The 23221-nt window shown below is 56.1% G+C and overlaps 1 protein-coding gene and 1 long non-coding RNA gene across 4 annotated transcripts; both read right to left on the bottom strand.

Moving 5' to 3' along the window:
* Positions 1-4223: 4223 nt before the first annotated feature.
* Positions 4224-11123, bottom strand: LOC137668232 (uncharacterized). Of its 3 annotated transcripts, none has more exons than XR_011048904.1 (3): positions 9866-11123; positions 9421-9590; positions 4224-4888 (listed from the first exon to the last, which is right to left on the bottom strand). It is a non-coding gene; the product is annotated as an uncharacterized lncRNA (long non-coding RNA). The 3 variants fall into 3 exon arrangements; XR_011048903.1 differs by having other exon boundaries at positions 9421-10897; positions 11046-11104; XR_011048902.1 differs by having other exon boundaries at positions 9421-11123.
* A 2110-nt stretch (positions 11124-13233) lies between these two features.
* On the bottom strand, positions 13234-18249 carry BHLHE40 (basic helix-loop-helix family member e40). The gene is made up of 5 exons (XM_068409422.1): positions 17967-18249; positions 17794-17863; positions 17433-17540; positions 16703-16826; positions 13234-15694 (listed from the first exon to the last, which is right to left on the bottom strand). Exons 1-5 carry the CDS (start codon positions 18044-18046, stop codon positions 14844-14846), a joined length of 1233 nt encoding a protein of 410 aa, XP_068265523.1. The 5' UTR covers positions 18047-18249; the 3' UTR covers positions 13234-14843.
* Positions 18250-23221: the final 4972 nt, after the last annotated feature.

Here is a 23221-nt window from a genome sequence, read left to right as displayed (position 1 = left end):
CGGGGCTCACTCGCTTTCTGTGCACATTTGTTCCCTCTTTTTCTCACCCCGGTTCTCTCCCTGGGTGGCAGGTGCTCTCTGCCTTTGCTTGGCTTTTCCAGCAGAGGGGGATGCAGCCTCACCAAAACTGTCCTCCTCGCCCGAAGCCTTCAAACATGCCCTCACCTTCATCCTCACCCTCACCTTCATCCTTACCCTCACCCAGGGATGTGCTCCCTGCGCAGCAGGTTCCCCCCGGCCTGGCAGTGCCAGACCCACACCCCAGCGCTCCCCGGGCACATGGGCACCCTGGGGTCCAGCAAATCTTCTTTTTTAATCGCACGTAACAAATCCAAAGCAACGGATTTGATCTGCGATAAGCTGTTAACGAGAGATGAATGAACATCCACAGCGACGCGCGTCCACGTGTCAGCCCCAGCCTCCACGGGGTGAACGTCTTTGGTTTTCCCCAGAGTTGTCACGGACAAGGGGGGAGATAATCCTGGGAACTGGGTGTCACTTTGAGATGAGGGAAACAGAGGGATGTTTCTTCCCAGCCACAGTGGCTGTATAATGTTCAAAGTCCTTCATGAAGTGTCATACAGTCGGGGGAGCTGAGGCAGGGAGGGGAGAAGCGATGCACCCAAAGGCAGCAGGCAGCCGGGGTCAGGCACAGATCCCAGGTGCTGGGAGCTGTAGTTTCACTTGCAGGCTGCAGAGCAGATATGATGCTCAGGGAGGTACGAGTTTTTGCCCAGGTATCGCTCTCTGCCGCGGTCCTACAGCATCAGCGTGGAGAAGCTGCCCACACTCTCACCTTGCGCTGAGGGAGCGTCCGACCTGCTCCAGGTGCGAGGGGCAAGGCCCAGGCGATGTCTGTGCCTTTAGTGGGGGAAGCAGCAACACATCTACGGGTACAAACATGCTCACATGAACCCAGTCGGTTGAGCTGCACTGTTTTACACCAACCAAATATCCAACTTGTTGCCTCAGCACCTCGTAGGGGTCCTAAACTGAACAGGAGGAGCTTTACCTGTGTCGATGGTGAAACCATTTCTTGGCCAGGAACAGAAGGGAGCACCCAGCTCGCTCTGCAGTCTCTCTTGCATTGGATTCTGTGTGCTCTCGTGGTCTTTATTGTCCGTTTTCATCTCTGCTGGAAATTACATTCCCCATTGGGATTTCATGGAGCATGGTCATCTCAGAAGCTGGGCACCTCACACGCCATCATATCAGAGATCTGCACCCCAAGGTTATTTCCTATAAAATGCTCCTTCTTCCAGCTATGCTATTATTTTCTCCTTGGCTAAATCATCTGAAAATAGAAATAGTCTGCAGCCATCCTAGTTCTTCCTGCTTTATATGCACGAGCAGGAAAGGGAATTTAGGATTTTACTGTAATGCCATACACAAAAGCCTGCTGGAGAGCATCACTCTGATTAGCTCTCATTCTACAACCAAGAAAACAAGAAAGAATAAAAATAAGGGAGAGCCCAGCATGTGGCTTCTGTGCCTTGCTGCTTCAAGGCTCCTCAGAAAACCCGCCCGGTGGCTCAGGGCCCTCATCAATGGCATGTTTGTGCACATCCCAATAGCTGGTTGGTTTTTATCCTCTTTTAGTAATGAGGAAACAAAGTGCAGGAGCAATGTAATGATTTGCTCACTATCACATCAGAAAGCTTTTACTCCATTTGGCAGTAAATGAACCCGGTGTCTAACCTTGAGGCCCCCCCTTCACTCAGCTGTGGCTGTTGCAGGCAGGTAAACACCTCCAACATCTCACCAAAGCCCGAACAGCTTCATAACTGCAATCAATGCATCCCAGCTCGTGGAAGTCTGAGATGGAAAAATTTCATTTAGATCTGGGAATTAAATTAGCAAAAGGGATGAAAAAGAAGAAAAATACCTCACATCCAAGCACACATCTTGGGCAGGATGCATCACTGGAAAAAAATGTTGGGATGTGAATTTTGCAGATAGCTCTGATGCATGGTGGACTGGACTGAACTCCTCGTTCTAAACTCCCTGAACTTTGAGGATTTGATGCAGATCCAGATTTAAAATTTCCATTGGGGCTTTTCTCATTAAAACCAGAAGGATCCAGTTTCCCGACAGAGGCTGTGCCAGATATTAATTTGCCCTTCTCCCTCTGTGTACTTGCCGTCCCCCTCTTCATCCTTTTTCAGTTTATGTGAGTCTTGACATAAGGCACTCACAAACCAAGCACCCTGGGTCCTGCCTAGACCTAGGGAACTCCAGGTTCTGAAAACCTGGGCTAGAGAATTTAGTGCAGATACCTGCATAGGGATTTTTTAAATAAACTTAATCCCAAATAAAGCTCCTCCGAAGCTGTGGGCACTCAGAAATCGTGTTTAAAACCCCAGGAACACAGAAGGGACACAATGCAAACGATGCATCCCTCCTTCCCACCCTGCTAGGCGAGCACCAGTCATGAGACTCACACAGCTCAAATCCCACTGTTACACTTTCCCACCAGACAAATCCTACTTTATTAAACTGAAGTGCAAGGGAATTAGCAAAACTGCCTGATTCCTTCACACTAGAGTATATCTAAGCAACCTAATCCATACACCAAAGCTCCCACTGCTCTTGGAAGCCCTCAGCTGGGAATCCCCATCAGCAGCTCACAATTCTCGTTCCCTTCTGGGGCACGGGGAGGAGAAAAACGTGTGGATACCTGCCCAAACGCATCCCTGCAGCTCTCCTTCCACGGCGGCTGGGTGACCCCCGCCTGGGTGCTGGCTCACGGAATTAGCCACCAGGCTAATTAGTGCTGGGCTTTTAGTTAAAAAGGCTCGTTTGGCTGACCTGCCCAAATCTTTCTCAGCTGCGTCTGATCCCCTGCCCGGGGAGGAGGGGGATTTGGTGCTCAGCTGGGGAGGGATCCCCGCTGCCTGACCTGCCCTTCACCCCGCTGGCAGGGGCAGCCCAAACCTCTGATGAAAGCGAGAGGAAGCGCAAGTCGCTGCGAAGACGCGTTTCATTTACATGAGATAAGCGCCTTCGTGTAGCAACTAGAACTCGGGGGTAATTGGTGTGGTTGGGAGCCCGGAGTCTTTTGTTACACGGGGCGTGATGGGCCTCCTCGGAGGGAGCATCCCGGCGTTCCTGCGGGCGCCCGCTGCAGCCTGGAATAGCCTGGAATAGCCACGTGCTACATCCTATTTCTCGGGAGGGAGGAAGGAAGGAAGGACACGTGAAAAGAAAAATAGCAGTAAATGATCCCGCTTCATCATTTTTTTCCTGTAACCCTTCTGGCCTTACAAACAGGAACTTCATTTTCAAACTAAAAATAAAGCATGATGCCCGCTCCACAGTTGCGGAGGGGTGTTTCCAACTGCGCTGCTGGGTTTCAGCCCCTTTCTATATGCAGCCTGAGCAAGGCATGGGAGGAAAGTGCCTGGCTTTGCATTTGCTATATTTACATCTCATCAGTTACCAGGAGAACAGGATGTCCCAGGGGATCTGAAATAGGATCCCCCGCACTTCAGCTCCTGGGCAGCTCAGCCCCGGGCCAGGTCCGTATCACTGACACTGCTTGTCTGCCCGTGGCCCCGGCGGTGCCCGGGCGGGTGTTATCCATCCCCGGCACGCGGGCCGAGCCGCTCTGGCATCCCAGCCTTCCTCCAGACCCAGTCGCACGCGTGTGGCTGGGGCAGAGGAGCGCCGGGGGGGAGAGTAGGAAGGTCCTGTTTCTCTTTCTGCCTGTTTCTCTCTCAGGGGTGTGAAGTGTGGTCAGAGAGAGTGGGTGGGCAGCTGGAGGGGCTCGATACCCGGTTCTGTGCTGGAGAGGTTACACCTGGCCCTACAGACCCCGCAAGGCAACGAGCTGCCTCCCTCAGAAGCGCGTTGGATGCCCTGCCTGCCTTCCCACCTCGGATTCACACGCCTTTCTCACACGCTGGGCGTAGCTGCCAAGTATTGTGCCTTCCGTGCATCACTCCACCTTGATTTCAAACCACTCCAGCTTGGGGTTTGGGAGTGGTTTCCAAGCATTCAGCTCGCCCATATCTTATCCACACTGGTTTCCTTTATGAGCTGCACCCACTACAGGTCCAGAGCTTTAAATGCAAACCCAAACAAATATGTGGTAGTGCTTCCCATTCCCACTGGGCTGGCCTGGAGTGGGAGTGGAGTGAGTCAGGAGTACCATAAAGGAAAGTGAAATAGATCCACCCTGAGCAGACGATAGGATCAGGGCAGATTAGTAGCCTTGGATCAGATTCAAGGGTCAGCATAAATCTTTAATCTTTGCAAAGTCCTAGAGACTCCCTCCCCTACGCTCTGTCTCACATGCATACACACCAGGCATGACTAAACAGCTCTCTGCGGGGATGGCAGACACTTCAGAAACTCCCGGCTGGTTTTGGTTTGCAAAATAAAACAATAAAGCTGCTCTCTGTTCTGTAAACGTGAGAACTTCCCTGTGCAGGCAGATCACGACTGATGCAAGCCCTGCTCTCGAGATGCTGCCTGGGGACCAGTGTCACCCTGCGGCCGCTGCTCCTGCCAGCAACCGGGGGCTCTTTGCCGACGTGTCCCCTCCAGTTTGCTCTGATCTCATGGTCAGGCTGGAAAACACTGGGCTGCCTAACGCAGTCAGGTGAGAGCTAAGCACAATCCCCACGTTGCGTCTTATTAGGTCCCGACAACACGGTCTGCCGGGACGTCATTAGTTATTATTCCTCTATATTTGCTCCCCACTGACGCTGTGCTCGGTGGACATAATCTGGATAGTTCCTGCGTTTCACGTGGAGCTGCGAGTGATTCGCTCGGGGTAATTGGGGTGGGAGAAATGTCGGGCCGTCCCGTGTGGCTGCGCTGGGCTCCGTGGGGAGCGGTGGGGCTGGAGGAGAGCCGTGCGCCAACTTCGCACCCAACTGATGCACTAAGGGAAAAGAAAGAAATAAAAAAAAGAGCAAAAAGCCCTGGCCTAGTTTTTGTTTCACTGCGCTGGGCTCAGGCTCGAAGGATGTGGTTTGGTGGTCAGCGCGTAAGACAGCGAATGAAAAAAAAAAATTCCTTTGATTTAATCCAGATCTCGGGTCTGTGCGTGCTCTTCCTGCGGCCATTGGGAAATCACACGAGGGAAAACCCAGCCCACGGCTGGGTGCTGAGGGACGTGGCACAGGTCCTGTAGTGCCCCTGTCCTGCTACATCCCACGGAGCGAGGTCCTCAAGCCCCCCATCCATCTCCTCACCCTGTAGCGGGCTCCATCTCAAGCTTCCTTGATAGATTTATAACAATTCAAGTCACTCTTGCCACCGCTCTGTGCGCAAAGGGCCAGGCAAGTTCTGTATAAGTGGATATTTATGTATTCCCACAAACATTTTTAATGGGAAATTGCCTAATATGCCTTATTAAAGGGAAAGCGCGAGCAGCTGGCGGGGGGAGCCTGGCAGTGCCGCTGACGGTGGATGTGTTGGTGCTGCGGCACCTCGCAGCTGTGACCGTTTCAGGCATCCTTTGACTCATCTGCATGGTGATCTCGGTGTCACCGGTCTCCTTAAAAACACCTTTGCCTCGCTCCTGGGTTCAAAAAGCTCCTGTTGCAAATACCTCCTGACCTCAAGCGCCCAGGTGTTTGCCAGCAGCTGGAAAACCCCTCTGCGGTTAACGCGTCACTAGGGTGCAGCAGCCGGGTCTCGTGCTCGTCACACACGTGGCAACACCGGAGCAGGTGCCCGGCTGCCCACTGGCACGGTGCTCACACCAGTGAGACCCGGCGTGCAGTCGCTTGCTGCGGGCACTGGGGACAAGCCTCTGCCACCAGCCGTCCCTCTCCTGGGGCAAACTCCTACCAGGTCCTGGCCAGCCCCACGCCTGCCTGGCTGTGCCATCCCCTCGGTTGGCAGCTCTTGTTTGCTTTTCCAGAGCTGCAGAGGCACGGCCCAGGAAAGCCATCCTCAGGCTTGTGTGCCCCACCGAGGTGTTGGGGTATGGCACCCATCAGGGTATGGCCTCAGGGGCCTCGGTTCCCGTCTGGGGACCAGGGATGTCACCGACTGCTGCAGTGCCAGGCTGCTCTGTTACTATGGGGACGAGCACCGCGGGGACGACAGGAATAAATGCAGAAAAATCCCCGCAGCTTTGCTCTGAGGGCGGCGGCGGGGGTCACTGGGGTGCCATAACCTGCCCTCCCTCCCTGCCTGGCTCTGTGGCCGCCCACCCCTTGCAACACCCGGCTCCTTCATATCTTTTTCCCAATCTGCGAGGCTGACGACTCAGAGCTTTACACGCAGTTGTGGTAACGCTGGCCCGGAAACGCCTCGCGGCGGAGGCGGCGTGCCCGCTGCCCTGCCCGCTGCCCCTGCCTGCTGCCCTGCCCGCTGCTGGGAACGGGCCACCCTGGCTGCCTTGCGAGCATCCCTCGGGGGCCATATGCCAGGCGAGGAGCCTTGTGCCAGGCACATGGGCTGCAGGCACGGCACGGCATGCTCCATGCTCTCTGCCAGCGCAGGTTTTGCAGCAGCCGTGTCAGCACGGGATGCAAAGCGCCCCATGGGTTTGCACGCAGGAGTGGACTGAGTCGGGTGTCGCACACTCACTCCTTACTCACTCGGCTACGTGAGCCGTCGGGCAGAGGCTGAATTCTCCATGACCTTTGGACGCTTGTTTAAACCACGGGAAGCGTGACGGGCAGCCAGCGGGCAGGGAAAACAGGCCGGCGGCCTTCACGAGATGGCGGCGGATGCCGCTGTCAGAGCCTCCATCCCAGGGTTGTCCCTGAGTTGGAGCGAGCATGGTGCCCGTCACCCCTAGAGCCTCCCAGCACCCGGTGTGGGGTTGTGGGGCTGGCCGGCATCCTCTCACCTTTTACCCTCCTAAACCAAGCGGTGCAGCTTGTGGGACACCACAGTGCTGGCGGTCACTTACCTGTCCCTCCTGGGAATGCCCCTGCACACCAACAGCCAGGCTTATCCCCGCGCTGAGCCCCTGCCTGGGGCCTTCAGAGGCTCCTGGACCTGCTTTTGCTCCTCAGCCGCTGCCACGCAGCCGAACCGAGCAGAGAAGCTCCGACAGAACGGGGCCTGCGGAGCGAGGGAGCCCGGCTGTGCCGCAGGGAGGGAGCCGGGGCGGCGCGGCCGAGGCGATGACAGCTCTCCCGAGGGCATCGCCTTAGAAAGCGGCTCCTCGGAGGCGTGGTGATTCAAGGGGAAAACTCTGCAACAGTCATTCTGGGAAGTTTCCGTTTGAATTGCCGCAAAGAGCAGTTTTTCCATGATAAACAGATTGCTTCAGCTCCCCAGCAGCACTGGGGGGGTCACGGCCACCCCCTCCCTCCGCGGCCCTTCCTGCACAAGGCCCTGAGTCACCCTCCACCCAAAGGCTCGGCCGCCAGGGATGGGGTGGGGATGAGGACAAGGACGGGCAGGTCCCTGGTGGGATCCACGCTTGCAGCTGCTGCGGTGCCCTCAGGAGCCTCCCACACCACGAGGGGAATTCAGCCCCAGAGCAGCCACTACGGCCTTGAGGTCAGACGCTTGTTCAAAATCAAGAACCAAAGAAAACTCCTCCCCAGCTGACTCCTGACAGAATCACAAAATCAAAGAGGCTGGAAGAGCCCTCTGGGATCATCGAGTCCAACCATTGCCCTGACACCACCATGGCAACTAGACCAGGGCACTAAGTGCCATGTCCAGGCTTTTCTTAAACCCCTCCAGAGATGGTGACTCCACCACCTCCCTGGGCAGCCCCTTCCAATGGCTAATGACCCTTGCTGAGAAGAAATGCTTCCTAATGTCCAACCTGAACCTCCCCTGGCGCAGCTTGAGGCTGTGTCCTCTTGTCCTATTGCTAGCTGCCTGGGAGAAGCGGCCGACTCCCACTCCACTACAACCTCCCTTCAGGTAGTTGTAGACTGCAATAAGGTCACCTCTGAGCCTCCTCTTCTCCAGGCTAAACACCCCCAGCTCCCTCAGCCATTCCTCGTAGGTCAGACCCTCCAGACCCTTCCCCAGCTTGGTCGCCCTCCTCTGGACTCGCTCCAACACCTCAACATCTTTCTTGAAGTGGGGGGCCCAGAACTGGACACAGGATTCAAGGTGCGGCCTCACCAGTGCTTTGGGAACCCCTGCCTCCCGCCTGCCTTGTCCCCACACCACCCAGGTATGCTCGTTCAAGGGGGTTGCCCAGGTGTGCTGCGGGGCTGCCCAGCACCTCACGTTTAACCGGCACCCCCAGAGAGGCCCTGCAGCCTTGGCTGACCTGCGGGAGCACATTATTTTGGCACTGCTGTGGCTGCTGCTTGCCTCCTCCCCGGGTAGTCACCGAAACCAGGTTGGGTACCTCGTGTCCCGGCCAGCTCCAAGGCAAACATCTAAGCGGTAGAGATCAGCAAGGGAGAGGAATCCCACTCCCTGCGCCTCTTTAATCCTGTGGAATAATGCATACTGTGAAGGGAAAGCTGGATGCGGTCCAGCACTCACTGACAGACCTCCCACTGGTTTCAGTGGGAGCAAGCTGGGGTTTTTAATCAGCCTGGTACCAGCAACAGCAACAGCTCGTCAAGCCCTGGCGCTACCCGTGCAGCGTAACGCCGCTCACATACATTAGCATGTGGTTGCCTATGCCCATAGGTCACATTTCATCTCGGATCACACCGATTTCACAACGACACGTGCTAACACCACGTGATAATCATCAGCGGCTCCTTCCATCGGGGATGAAATATTACCCCGCTGCGCACCGATCAATGGCTGCAGGTGAGCGCTGCCGGCGGGCTTCCAAACCCCCGCTGCAGCGGGAGGAGGCCCTGAACGTGGGCATAACCTTATTAATGATTCCGCATCAAGAATAGAAATAAGAGTTAAATCTTCCCTAAGCTGCTCAGCTCCACATTTGTGCTGTACACATCCCCAGGCAAAAGTGCAAATACGAACTCCGTGCGTGCCCCGTGACAAGGATAAGTAATATTTCAGGCCTAACTGTTTGCATATTCATCAGGACTTTCAAAGCAGAATATATCTGTGTGCCTTTCTTCCAGCTGCCACTGAAAGGAGGCACCGGGAGAGCCCCGTGCCGGGGAAGGGAACGCTGCAGCACCGCGGGCTGAAGGGAAGATAGAGCTGTGCTGCGAAGAGAAAACTAATTATTCCTTCTTGTGTGACAGCTCTGGCAAGGACAGGCCGCTGCCACCATTTTTTGGCCTGAGCTGCTGTTCATAATAAAGTGGCATCCTGTCCTGGGTGATGGAACAGAAAGCAGAGGCCGGGAGAGCAGATAAAACGGACCTCTGGGGCAAGCCCAAGGCTGCAGACAGCTGACCCGGCTCTTCCCCAGTCCTTATTTTTGCCACCCTAGAGCAGGGTTCCCCGGCCACAGCCCAGCGCGGAGGAGGGCACGGGGCACCGCTGAGCCAGACGAGGGTCCAGCGTCCCACGGCAGAGACCTGTGTGCCTTACCCAGACCTGCCTTACCTGGACCTGCCGTAACCCGGCTGTGCCGCAGGACCGTCGGCAGCTGCATGGTGTCACCCAGCCTTCCCCAGCTTTGCAGTTTTTAACAAGGCACACGTGGTGAAAAGCCCTTCCCAGCCAGAGCTTCGCTGTTCTGCCATTTCCAAAGGCACTGGGTGTAATGGCAGTCGCTGGGTCCAATGGAGTGATGTGCCCAGAGCAAAAACACACCCGGGAGAAAGAGAAATGTGTAAGAAATAAATTATTTCAAAATGCCAGGTAGAAGTATTACCCTCTGTTCCTTAAAAACATGGGATTGTGGTGCTGGGGGAGCGTGGGCACCCCCTCCTCGCTGCCCTCCATCGCACCCACCATCTCTAACGCTGCACAGACACTGCCCACCCGGCCATCGAGCCCGGGGTGGTAACGGACATATCCAACATAGGGGACAATGAGTAGTTTTTACCCATCCGGCTGCCACCGAGAGGTATTTGGATGTTTCTCAAGTGCTGTGAAGCGCCCAGAGAAGGGTGGTGGGAAAGGTGTGGGGCGGGGGGGGGCTGTGACAGCCACATCTTCTGGCTCTGGCAGCGAGTCGAGGTGACAAACCACAAACACCCCGTGTCACACAGTGAGGGACAGTGTCTGTCACCGGCTCCGCTGGCCACGGTGACACGACCTGAGCCCAGCAGAGTCATTTCACCTCCAGCCCAGCAGAGCGGCACGCAGCACCAGCTGGGCTCATCCTGCCCCATCTGCCCGGGCATTCCCGACCCTCTCCTTCCATCCCGAGCATCACACCAAATGTCTAAAGGGAAAAAAAAAATAAAAGACTTGCTCAAGACCGGCTGCTTTTTTCCCCGATGAAGCAGCTGAAGCAGAAACAGCAATTATCTGGTTCAGTCTGGTGCTGCTGGCCTGGAACATGCCATGACAACGTGTTTCTTGTTTCAAAGCCTCTTTTGTACTAGGACACAGTTCAAGGGATCTTGCAATGCCTGCATTTGTAAACACGCGGCACTTGCAGCTACACGCTTTGCAGATGGAAGCCGGGGCAGAGCAGAAGGGCACCTCTCCCCGCCGTGGCTGTGGCCATGTCCCGGCCGGGGGAACACTCCCCCCGGCTCCGCGTCTGCAGGCGGACGTGCTGAATCAGGGACTCGGGAGCCCTGGGGCTGCTTAACCATGCGCCGTCCTCAAAAGTCACGGCACGTTCAGAAAAATGGAGTCCTGCTGAAGAAAAAAAAATAAAAGGGAAAAAAAAAATCACAGCAAAAAATGTGCGTCACTGCAGATTATTTTAGGCCCTGGTCCATGCATAATGCAAACAAGCAGCTCCCGGGGTACATGCCTGTAAAAACCATCCAGTCCCAGAGCCCTCGGTTAGAGGAGCTTTCCAAACAGGTGGTGAAAAGCTAAAACGATGCGTCTCTGTGTCCTCACCGGGGTTAGGAAGGGCCCTCGCTCTCAGGAAGGCTCCTATCCCACCTCCACAGCGCTGTATAAAACAGGACTGAGACATTAAAAAATTCAAGAGCGTTTCTTTCCTTTTGAGGCAATCCTGTGCTCGTATCAACCACACCACGCTCAGCATCGCCGCGATCTCCTTTGATCTGCTCCGCACCCAGCTGCCTCCTTGTACTTACTTTTCATGCACGCTGGCTTTATTTTTTTCCTTTTTTTTCTAAAAATCATTGTATCCTCCTTGCCTGACTTCAAGGAGTCGCTCGGGAAGCCCTATTTATGGGTTGAAATGCTGCTGAAAGAGTTATTGCCATGTTATTCAGCTGTTGTGCCAAGCCTGCATGGAGATCGGGTTTCTGCTGAAAGGGTGCCAGGCACGTCTTTTTCCAGGAACCAGCAGCCGTATTTAGCCTCCGGCTGCACATGAAAGACTGCAGTCGGAAACGTGACATTGTGTCAACATTTGAGGCAGGTCAGAGCTGGGTGAGACCATGAAAACAAGTCCGGGGAACTCAGCACAGCCCGCCGGCACGGCGCGGCACGGCACGGCCTGCCACGACCTGGCACCGTGCTGGGGGTCGGCCCCTCCAGCACCTTCCGCCCTCGGCCGCCCGCGTTGCCCCCTCTGCTCTTTGCACCGGGATGGAGCGTGGCTGGGTGGGATGGTGGGATGGCGGTGGGGCAGCGATGCCGCGGTGGGGCAGCCCCGCCGTGGGCACAGCCAGGGCAGGGGGCTGCTGGAGGCACGCGGGGCCACAGGCAGGGCATCCCCACGCCGTGCTGCCGGCGGGCACAGCCCCTGCCCCACGCTGCCGGCCAGGGATGACCAAGGGCCGCCAGACCCTGCTCTGCCCCAGAGGACTCACCTGTCCCGCTGGTGCCAGGCCAGGGAGTCAGAGAAAATCCCCGGCCTGTAATTAGCCTTCGCTTCCTGTGTAAATCTTCTCTCTTCCACTTCTTTTAACAATTTTTTTCCTCCCTGACTGAAGATCTGGAGCTTCTGTGAGTCCTCCTACCATACAAGGTGGGACAGAAGATGGAGACCGAAGGGGAGCGAGAGCCGTGGAAACGAGCCAGAAATCCAGCTGCTAACGAGGCTTCAACGCTGCTGCGCTGAGCACCAAATGCTGTCCCCAAAATGGGGTTGCTCACAGTCATCTTCAGCGAGATCAATATTTAGCCCTAATTAAAGCAAACACAACATCAATATCAGGAGGTATGGAGGCCCCAAATAAACGAACACGAGTAGCCCTGTATTTTTGTCTCACCTTACTCAAGCTAACGTTACTACAAGCTGCCCGTAGTCCAACCGGGCACCTGCCTCTCCTCCGGTGGGGTCCCCGAGGTGCCGCAGCCCAGGGCTGAGCCGCGCTGTCTGGGTCGAGCATTCAACCTCTCGCCACGTTTTGTGATTCATCAGCGTTGTGAAAACCTCAGACACCCCGCAGAAGCACCCATGCCCCGTCCCCGTGTAGGCAGCGAAACCGAGTCCTCCCACCCACCCGTCCCTCGCAGGCCAGAGCCGCGCTTCGCCCATCTCTTGCCTCTGGGGAGAGGTTTGGGGTCCCCTCCGCTTTGCACAGAGGTTGGAAGCAGCGTGTTGCTGCTGGCGAGGCAGGGCAGGAGCCCGTGGGCAGCGCGTACCACATCTCCCGAGCACGAGCCAAGAGGCACCAGGCTGCTCGACACCGAACCTGTGAAAAGTCCCAAACCAGTAAAACAGCCACGGGAGCGCAGGGGAGAAGCGCGGCAGCGGGGTGGGGTGGCCATCCCTGCCAGCCAACGGGCCCACCATGGAGCCAACCGGGGCTTTCCTGGGCGGAGGCGGGTGGCCCTGGCCCCCCACCAGCCACGCCAGCCCTCGAGCAAGGAGCCACCCCGTGCCTCGCACGCCCCCCGTGCCCCTCGCCCCGCGAGGCTGGATGCAGGGCTGAGGGACACTGGCAAAGCAAAGCCCGTTTGTAAAAAGCCCAAAGCCTGCAGAAGACAGTGGACCCTCCATGGCGAGGGGCTACCTTCGCCTCCTCCTCCTCCTCCTCCTCCTCCTCCTCCTCCTCCTCCTCGCTGCTGAGCTCAGGGCAGATGAGCCAACAAGCCAGGCCCAGGGATCACCAAGTGCAATAAGGAGACAGCAGACAAGCCAGCCAGGCTCTCCTGGCACCTCACATGGATCAGGGAGGAGAAAAATCCCTGGGGGTGCCAAGGGAGTTAAAATAAGCAACTCCCCCTGGGGACAGGGGTAAGGGGACCCTGACTGCCTCGGGGCACCGATGGCACGGGAGGTGCCAGGGGAGCCCCGCTCCTCCCTGCCCACCTCAGCCCACGCGAAACGACCCTGCTCAAATATTTACAAGCGCAGGAGGCAAACCCTTATCTTCCACAGGAAAAGAATTATTTTATTAAGTATTTTTAAACAACTACTTAACATTTACTCAAGATAAAAATATGTACAATATATCCCACCTTGAAGAAGGCTCCAAAATATAAACACTGTACCTCTCCCTAGAGAAAAACGAAAATTTCTTCTCTTCAAAAAAAAAAAAGACAACCCCGAAACAAGAATACATTCATGTTTCTCACTTCTTTATGCTCAAGTAGTTATACAAATAGACATCTGAAACGTTTTACCTTTTAATATATTTATATAATATATATATATATTTATAACAGGATTTTACAAATAAAGGCAACAACTGTATACCAAAAAGAAAAAACCAAAAACCGACAACAAAATAAACGATAGAACACAATCTGCAATCGAGCATAGTGCATCTCAACAGCTGGTGCAATGGGAGGGCGAAATGAAAATCCATACAACAGGGTTTCTGGACACGAGTTCTCAAAACCAGTAAGAAAAAAAACACCCAGCACTGCATTTTGCAGTGGTTTAATCATTAAAAAAAGCCAAATTGGACACGATGTTCCTCTGTGGAGAGAGACCCTGGCAGTGCAACGGGACGAGTGTCACCACCCTGACCCTCGCTCTTCAGCACAGCAATGTGGGCCAGGGTTTGCCAAGGAGACTTAAGGAATTTAGATGCTCAAACCCCGCCGGGATCAGACTCCTTTGAGGATCCCAGCCTCGCCGTTTCCAAAGGCACTGACAGGGGCACGTTCAGCGGGCACCGCGCTGCCGCCTCCGGCTCCATCACCCCTCTCGCGGGCAGCCCTCGCCCCACCGCTGCTTGCCAGCTCACAAACCGTTGTCATCTCCCCCAGACCAGACCCGGAGCAACCGTACAGCGGTGGCGCGGGGCCCGGAGTCAGGTGCAACAAGCACAGTGATCCTTGGGATATTTCCTCCCCTCCCCGGCCCAAACTAGCAGCCCACGTTCCAGGAAGGGGCGCCGTGTTAATTGATTTATTAGATGTACGCCATGTAAAGCTTCCAAGCAGCATCTACCTCTTATTTCTTAAAAAATATATATATATATATATGTATCAGCAAAGGTGTGGAGAGAAACCCGTCTTAAGTCTACCTGACTGTGCATGACCAAGCAGTGACCGCTGCTCCGCTCCTCCTCCGCGCTCGGTGGCATTGCCACCGACACAGACACCGCCGACCCACGGGGTCAGCTCAGCTCCGACCACCGGCAGCGGGGCCCTTGCCTTAAAAGCCCTTATGAGAAGTACCATATTTTTATACTCAGACCCTACCACCAAGTCTGCCCAATGGAATATTTTTTCACAGCTTTGCAACAGAGTCGCAGCTGAGCGAGTCAGCTGCTGTTCTGTAGATGCAGAGAGGGAAGGGAAGGAGGAAAGCAGAAAACCCTTTTTTTTTTAATTTTGAAAGTAGTTCTGAATCGCTAACCTGGGCGCATCCTTCATCCTTCTCCAAGCTACCTGACAGGTCAGAGAAAAGGGGATTTAGCTTCCTACTCGCAGTGAACCGCATCCCCACACCTCAGCCCAGCCAATATAGAAAAGTGAAACAGTCTCAAACTAAAGAAAAAAAAGAAAAAAAAGTCACACTGTGCTTAGTCTTTGGTTTCCAAGTTCAAAGGAGGAATCTGCTTCAAAGCTTGAAGCAGAGCCGAGGAGTCGATAGGGGAATGGGCCGGGACGGGAGAAGGGAGTCTCTGGGGCATCAGCAGAGGCGGGGAGATTTTATCAGGGTTCATGAACCCCGAAAGTGCTGCGGCAGAAGCTGGGAGGCTGGGGTACAGGACGGGCACGGACGCCGGGTACCAGCACTTCTCCAGCATGGGCAGGTAGGCGGTCGCGGATGGTGGGATCAAATAGAAAGGCAGGCACAGGGGCGGCTGGTGAGCGTGGGGGCCCAGGAAGCTGCTGGCAGAGCCCATCACGTCGCTGCCAAAAGGGCCCTCGTCCTCCGGCGACTCCAGCCTGCTCCTTTTGGCCGGCGGGTCCTCAGTCTCTTGCTTAATAGAGCTTATTCTCTCCTGCACAGCGTACTTGAGTTCAGTATCCTTTTTGAAATACTGCTGTTCGGATTTGGAGTCACTTTTCTCCAGCTCTCCCCCGTACCCGCTGTCTGTGTCCGTGTCGCTGCCGCTCTGCTCCCCGCTGGAGTGAGCGAATGTCCTCTGGATCACGGGCACGCAGTTCTTCCCGTGCCCCTCCGCCGCTTTGGTCAAGGAGACGGGTTTCTCTTTCAAGTCCACCATTTTGGGAGGGATGTCTGCGGCCTTGCGGCCCTGGAGCACCTCGGAGGCCATGCGGTGCAGGTGGCTGACCAGCTGCGACGGCTTCAGGTCCTTGCCGTTCTCGTGCTTCGCCAGGTATTGCAGCATTTCCTTGGCACACATCTGGAAACCGGATCGAAACATTTCCTGGCTGGAGTCAAGGTTTCTTGATGACAGGTCACCTGAGGAAACATTAACAGAAAGAAATTAAAAATTAACAACGTGCTAAATAGTTCCATTACCATCTTTGAGGTGGACTCGAGGCGATATTAAACTTTGGTTACAGCACAGCCTGACAAGGGGACCTGATGGCCAAGCTGAGCTTTGCAGACACCTCCCTGACCTCTGCGTAAGCGTGTATTTTTATTTGAACATCCACCTGTCTGCTTTTATATAACAATTTTATTATTTTTTAGTATTTACTGTATATGCCACCTTCAACAGGTGCTAAAGTACTGAGCAAAGGAGCTGAGCTGGTGCCTTCTGTGGGAAACACCCCGGGGAAGGCAGAGCGCGTCGCTCTCCACCTCCAGGCACAGCTCCCCGAGCACGTCTGCCCGCCAGCAGCTCTGCCAACCTCGGGCGATCCTGCTTCAGCTCCGAGCTCTACTGCACTCCCTGTGGCTGTCAGAGCAGTGGAAGGCTCCTCAGAAAAACTACATTTCACTTTACCAGATTCACATGTGAAAACAGAAGGAGGAAGTACATCTAAAGCATGATAAGCTGATAAACCAGGTCCCCTCTTCCCCTGCAGAACACAAGCTAGCTCATTTCTAAACAGCACTAAAAAAGGTGTGTATAAAAAGTAAATTTTATGTAGTTTCAGGAAAAAAACCCTCAAACAAACAAAACAGGGTTTGATTCAAAGCTCATGAACACGAATGGCAAGATTCAAATGGCTTTGGAGAGAATCTCACAGCAAACCTGGGCTTTAAATAAAACTACTTAAAATCCAATTTAATTGGCAAACGACTCCACAGGGCACTCGACACTGACCATATTGAGAAATGCACCTTTTTTTTTGCAAAAGCTCATAAGCAAAGCCAGAGAAAAATGACAGCGATTAAAGGGAAGAACTCCTGCCTCCTCCCTTCTCAGGAACGAAGTGTCACAACTGCATTTCAAAGGCTCTGAGAGAAAAGTCCGTCAAGCGCACGCAGGTTCTCACACGATACGCTTTGAATACTCACCCGCTTGTAAACCATTCTGCAGAGCAATTATTTTCTGCTGCTGCTGCTCGATGAGATTGGTCAGTGCCTTCACATGCTTCAGGGTGAGCTCGAGAACCACAGCCTTCTCCAGGTGACCTAGAGTCTGAAAGCAAAGGGACAGGTTGGCGTCTGCCGCGGCGATGGCCACGCACGCAGGAGCCCGACGGGGCTGCCAACTGTTTCCGAATAACAGGGGAAGGACCGAGGCAGTTTGCAGAAAAGGCTTTAAAGGCAGAGCCTTGATCCTGAACCGTGCAGGACAATATTCCGTGACAGCAAGTTGAAAAGCGGGCTCCAGGAACTGCTACCACGGAACCCCGGGGGTATTTTCGGACCAGCCGCATAGCTCAGAGAAGCGTTTTATTTCTCCGTTCTGCTGCCCCTGCTGGCACCGCGACCCAGGCACGGGGGAACCCGCCCGGGGGCTCCCCTCGGCCGGCACCGGGGGCACCCCGCAGCTCACGGGGCCACCCGAGGACTCGCCCCCGGGGCAGCCGGGGATGCGTTTGCAGCCAGCCTCGGGCGTGCGGCCACCGCGGGGTGCGGGACACCGGGGGAACGACAAAAAAAAGAAAGAAAACGGAAAAAAAACCCCACCACCCCACACCCTCGCTGCCATGCAGGCAAAGCGCCGGCCGCGGGAGCCTTTGCGGGAAGGCACCGGCTCCGTCCAGCCCCGGCCCCGGGGCCGCCCCCCGCTCGCACCCACCGTCAGCTTGAGGTGCTCGGGCAGCAGGTCCTTCAGCTGGGCGATGCACTCGTTGATCCTGTCGCGCCTCTTCTTCTCGATCAGCCTGTGAGGCAACTTGTAGGTCTCCTGCAAAGCCGGTGGCAGCGGGTCAGCGCTCCGCGGCAGCGCGCCCTGCGGATCCCCCCTTTCCCCGGGGTAACGGCTGCGCTCCCGCAGACCCTGCCCGCTCCCCGTGTGTCCCCCCTCTCCCCGGGATAACGGCTGCGCTCCCCCAGCCCCACACCCGCTCCCCCAGCCCAGCCCCACGCAGGGGGCTGCCTCCGCCGGGAGAACTCCCCTGGGCAGGGCGGGCTGTCCCGCAGCCCCCCTCCCCATTTACCTTGCTGTCCTCGCTCCTCTTTAACCCCCTCCTGGGCTTGTAAACTTGGTACATGTGCGCGAAGTCCAGCCTGCACGGGGCGAAACGAAAGCAGCGAAATTACCCCTGTCCCCGGGGGGGGCCGCGGCGGGGCCGCTCCTCCCTCCCGAGCCCGCCGGTCGCCGTCCCCTTACCCCGGCACGTCGCCGCTCTCCAGGGCGGGCAGCTTGCCCAGGCACACGGGCGGGGGCTGCGCGCTGGGGATCCGCTCCATGGCGGCGGGGGGGGGGGGTGCGGAGCGCTGCGGAGCGGAGCGAGCCGGGGCGGAGCGGCGCTCAAGGCGGGCTGCTCATGCCGCGTCCGCGCCGCGCAAGGGCTGAGGAGCGGCGGGCGGCGGCGGGCCGGGTTAAATGCGGGCGAGTGGGTGGACGGGAGCGACGTGCGCTACCCTGTGACTGCCGGCACGTCTGGCGGCCGCCGGGGCGGGCGCGCCGGCCCCCCCCGCCCCGCACACCCCCCCCCCCCCGTCACATGAGCCTCACGTGTCGGCAGCGCCGCCGCCGCCGCGCAACGTGCCGGGGGGAGGCGGGGCCGCCCCGGGGCGAGCACCCGGCGCGGGGGGGCGAGCACCCGGCGGGGGCCCGGCGGCAGCGCTCCCCCCCCCGCCCGCCCCGCCTGCACGTGTGTCCCGGTGGGAGCCTCCGCCCCCGCCCCGTTTCGGATGGGGCCCGGTGTCCGCAGCGGGGGTGCGGGGTGGGTACGCAGCACCGGGGCAGCTTCAGGCCTGGAACGGAGCCGAGGGTGCGGGATGGGCCGAGAGGCTCCTACCGGCACAGCGGCGACGGCGGCGTCTTGCCGAGCTCCTTACGCAGAGTGGGAAAACAAACGCACCCCCAAAGCGAGAGGCACAAACACAGCCCCCGGTTCAATCTGCAGCCCCAGAAGGCTGGAAACACCACGCGGAATAACCGAGGGTCGCTACGGAAGGGCTCTCGGTGGACGCCGGTATCACGGAGAGCTTTGGGACGTTTCATGCCCCTGCAAAGCACCCGCAGCCCCTGGGCAGCAGCTGGTGAGTGCAGGGCCCATGGCTGTACCTGCCCCAGCAAAGCTCCGCTCTCGCAGGGCCGTGGTCACGCTGAACAAGTAGGGGCAAGCTCATCAGATACAGGGCGCGTTCACCGAGATAAGGTAACAGCAGAACTCCAGCGCGGAGCCTCTGCTGTCGCCTCGGAGCGTCCTGGTCCGCTCCACAGCGAGAGGACTCTGAGGTCAGGGGGTATAACGTGAGAGCACATTTCATAGGGGCCGTGGAGACGGGCCTTTTAAGGCTCACCGCCAGCTGAAGGTGCGTGTCGTTACCAGGAGGAACCCTGAGGGAAGTCAGAGCCTCGCAGAGATCTGCTAGCTGTCAATGCGAGGTTTAGAAAACCCCAAAACCTCTTCACGAGACCCCGGCTGCATCTCCAGCATAAAGCAGCGCTGTATCAGTGACGCGGGGCTCCCAAAAAGCAGATGCTTACGTTGTCCCGCTCGATACGGTCTTCTCGGTATTTCACGTCTGAGCCCGCAAACCTGGCGTTTACAGCCATAATCTCTGAACAAATTCAGCAATAACCATCAACAAAAATGCAAGGGATGTGTTTGTCCCCTCCTGCACTTCAGGGGAAAGTAACCAGCGTAAGTAACGGGTACTGAATCAGGTGGGTCATTCTCTGCCCTGCAGACCCAAGCTGTCATTTTCCAAACAAAGGACAGAAAAAAATATGTACAATTTTTAATCTGTCCCGTCACTGACCCTCTGTCCGAGGCAACAGAAATAATTAGAGCTTGCTGCAGCTGATTGCTAATGAAAAATGAGGTCTGGGGCCAACCTGCTCTGCATTTTAAGTTCAGACTCCAAGTGTACGTGGACAGTTTCATGCCCATGAATCGCCTGACTCCTGCATGCTCTTTCAGATATTCGGTACATTCCTGCAGTGGGTGGTGAGCTACACATCAGGGTTAGAGGTAATCCCCAATTATTTAGCCCTTTTACTGTTCTCGTGCCTGCCAAACAATTCTCCATATCAGGATTTGCTCATGACCTTAAGGGACGTTGCCAAGGATTTAGGAGTCCCCCTAAAAAGAGGATCCCAATGGAGTTATTACATTCTTGGGCATCAAGTTAGATTGCTGGAGAGTTGAATTACATTTTCCCGGGGATCAGTTTTCATAAGCTAGGGCTGATGCAATCATCAATTTGCCTTCTCGATTTTGTTTGCTGAATTATTTCTACATGGAGGGTTCCTTTACAACGTACAATTAAGGCAGGAGCAAAATGTTTAAAAAGGCTTAATTTTTCTAAAGCCGTCCGCGGAGCAGCAGGTCTCCTGCGCGCTCGTTTCAGGAGGGCTGAGAGTCACAGGACAGCGGCAGCTCGTGTCCAAGGGGATTTGCAGTTATTTACAGGCGCAGTAAAAGGCACGGGCTTGGGGGGCGGCTGGAAGGTGTGGGCTGAGCCCCAGGACCTGCCCCGTCCCCGGGACCCCAGCGATTTGGGGGGGAAACGTTCCGAAAATCCCTGGCACCGACGTCTGATCGGAGCCTACGTGGGCAGCGCCGGGAGTTAACAGATGGGTTGTGGATTCAGGCTTACGATAAGGTTACTGAGGGTGGTTTTGTTTTAAAATGTCTCTTACTTAATATATCCATGAAGGCCAGGCATGTGCCTGTGGCCTGTAATCAGAGCGCTGACTCTCCCTCGCTCTCATTTCCAGCAATCCCGTTTCGGGTTACTGGCACCGGAGGTGAGGGAACAGCCACGGCGCCGCCCCGCAGCCACGGCCGGGCGCTGAGGTTGCGCCACGCACGGACACCGTTAGCCCTCCGCACCTGACGGGCGGCCTCAAGGCCTCCAGAAGGAATTCCCATTACTTTTTGCCCAAATAAAAGTTTCCCAACTGCCCCTAAGAGCGCAGCGGAGCGGGGTGCGCTCCTCGCCCAGCCTTTGCTCAGTAAAAGTGGCGGCAGCTCTTCTGAGAGAGGCAGGTCTCCAGCCACGGCACCAGCCTCTGGGGTGGATTTGAAAGTCCGCAGTGGGCAGGAGGGTGCTGTCAGCCACGCGGGATGGTGCTTCCATCAACCCCCCACCGCCTCACAGAATCACAGAATCAATGAGGTTGGAAGAGCCCTCTGGGATCATCGAGTCCAACCATTGCCCTGACACCACCCTGTCAACTAGACCAGGGCACTAAGTGCCATGTCCAGTCTTTTCTTAAACCCCTCCAGAGATGGTGACTCCACCACCTCCCTGGGCAGCCCCTTCCAATGGCTAATGACCCTTGCTGAGAAGAAATGCTTCCTAATGTCCAACCTGAACCTGACTGCTGCAGGATCCCCAAGGGGCACGGTGTGACTTCGCAGCGTAGGCTCTGAGGAGCGGTCTGTCACCCACCAGGGCTCTGCCTCGGCCGTCTGGTAGCCCGCAGGTAGTTACACAAGCTTGGATTTAGCGTGAAGGCCGGTGGGTTCAGCTGCATGTGTGTGACTCTCCGCCTCAATGGCCCAGCTGGCCACGCTTGCCGCCGCCATGAAAGGAATCGGAGTAAGTCGAGATTTAATATTGCGAGTACGTGCACCCATCGCTGCTTAATTACCTCGGCTGCCATGCCCTCTGCTTGGATAAATCACGGGGAAAACCGAGCGAGAGCTGTGGTCTCTGTGGAGTCGTGGGCAAGCGAGGGGCCCTCCCTCTGGCACTGCCCGGGATGGCTGCCGGGCACCCGAGAGCTGCGGGAACGACGCTGGCACCGCTCAGTGAAACTTGCCCCAGGACTATTCAAATGAAAGCCGTTCCCCTCTTTGAGCCGAGATGTTTGCCAGCACCCAGTGGAGCCGTGGGAGGAGCGCGTAGGTGGAAACTATCTGGAAGTGGCAAAATTTGTGGACATTACAATTCATAATAAGAGAGTTTAGCCCACTTTGGGGCTCTGTTTAATAAAACACGCCGGCTTCCCGGGTGACATCCTGCCCTGCCTCGCACCGCCCAGCCCAGGAGCTCACGCTGTTTAACCAGTTCCCCGCTGGCTGGTTGCACCATCTCGTGGGAAAGAACTCCTGGTGTGCACCCGTGCACAGCCACATACACCCCTCCAGCTGCACGCCCCTCCAGCCTGACCCTGCTAGCACGAGCAGGGACATCGCTTGTCCCCTGCTGCCGTCCCCGGGCTGTGTGGCCTCTGCAGAGCTCAGGTGGGGCAGGGGATGGCGGAGGCTACCCCAGTTTGGAGGTGCCAGAAGGCAGCTGCGGGCAGGACAGCTGGGCTGCCAACCCATCCTGCTCTGGAGCAGGAGCTGCTGCTCCTCCCGAGTGCCAGAGCTGTCTGGTGGATGCTTTGCACGATGGTATCTGATCACATTCCTCCTTCTGCCTCACATCAAACAGTGAGTCAGCGATGAAGCCTCATCAGATGTCTCTCTGCTTCGGCTTTGAGATCTGAAAAGCAGGAAGGATGGTGCTCTGCAAGTATGCAAAGCAAGTAGGATGCCTTTAGATCTATGACTTAGAAAAACCCCACCTTTTAACTACAGCATTATTTATTTTTTGCTGGCATCCCCGTAGCCCAGCAGGATCGATCCCACCGGGGCTTGTAGTCTGGGGAGATTTTGTTCTTTCAGGTCGATGTAGATAACAACAGCTACAGGGCCAAAGTCCATCACAGCTGAGTCAAACACTAACATAAAAAGTATTCTGAACTTGCTCATTGGATTTCAGAAATCCTATGTTCCTCCTGCAGTTCATGTCAGGACACAGATGAGTTCAACCTTGAACTTTGAGCCCGAGCGTGTCGGCCCAGCCTGGTCTTCGCAGGCTTGTAGGAGCACCCGGGCTCAGGCACCTGCTTGCGAGGGAGTGGGGTGTCCCATGGCTGGCTGAGGGCTGCAGCTGTCCTGCGGCGGGTGTGCGGGTGGCTGACTGTGCTGAGAGAGAGAGAGGGCTTACTGGCACTCGCTCGTTAGTAGTTAACGAACATTTGACCCCTTTGAATAAATGGGACGCAAAGAAGACGCAGGCGGTGGGGGAAATGCAGGCACACGGGCTCCTTCCTAACAGGCCAGACAAACCATACACATGAGATTATTGTTTCCTAGTCATGCAGACTCAAAAAACACTTGGATGTGAACATCATTAAGCTCTGGGGTAGTCTGGAGCAGCCGTGGGAGAATGTAACCAGTCATTTTCTAAATAAGAAGCCAAACCTCTGAATCCAGATCCACCTCCTCCCAAACTCCTGGTCTGATCCCATGTGCATCACGAGCCAGATGTGGATTGGGCATTACTCCTGCTGCAAGCTCAGCTGAAATGAGCACAAACGGGAATTAAATGGAATAGGAAATATTCTCGGTGGATTCGTGCCTCATCAAGGTTACCACAGTTTTGTTGACCGCGTTCCTCCGGCACGAAACT

The sequence above is a fragment of the Nyctibius grandis genome, chromosome 10 (genome assembly GCF_013368605.1).
Source record: "Nyctibius grandis isolate bNycGra1 chromosome 10, bNycGra1.pri, whole genome shotgun sequence".
Classification (NCBI taxonomy): domain Eukaryota; kingdom Metazoa; phylum Chordata; class Aves; order Nyctibiiformes; family Nyctibiidae; genus Nyctibius; species Nyctibius grandis.
The sequence above is the reverse complement of the archived record's forward strand: the minus strand, read 5'-3'. Positions and strand labels throughout refer to the sequence as shown.

Bases quoted from the DNA above. Each gene is read 5' to 3' on its own strand.
- BHLHE40 (XM_068409422.1), bottom strand. From the start codon at position 18,046: ATGGAGCGGATCCCCAGCGCGCAGCCCCCGCCCGTGTGCCTGGGCAAG. The intron at 17,541-17,793 runs GTAAATGGGGAG...CCGGCTTTGCAG, and splicing joins AGAGGAGCGAGGACAGCAAG to GAGACCTACAAGTTGCCTCA. The intron at 16,827-17,432 runs GTGGGTGCGAGC...CTTTGCTTTCAG, and splicing joins CCGAGCACCTCAAGCTGACG to ACTCTAGGTCACCTGGAGAA.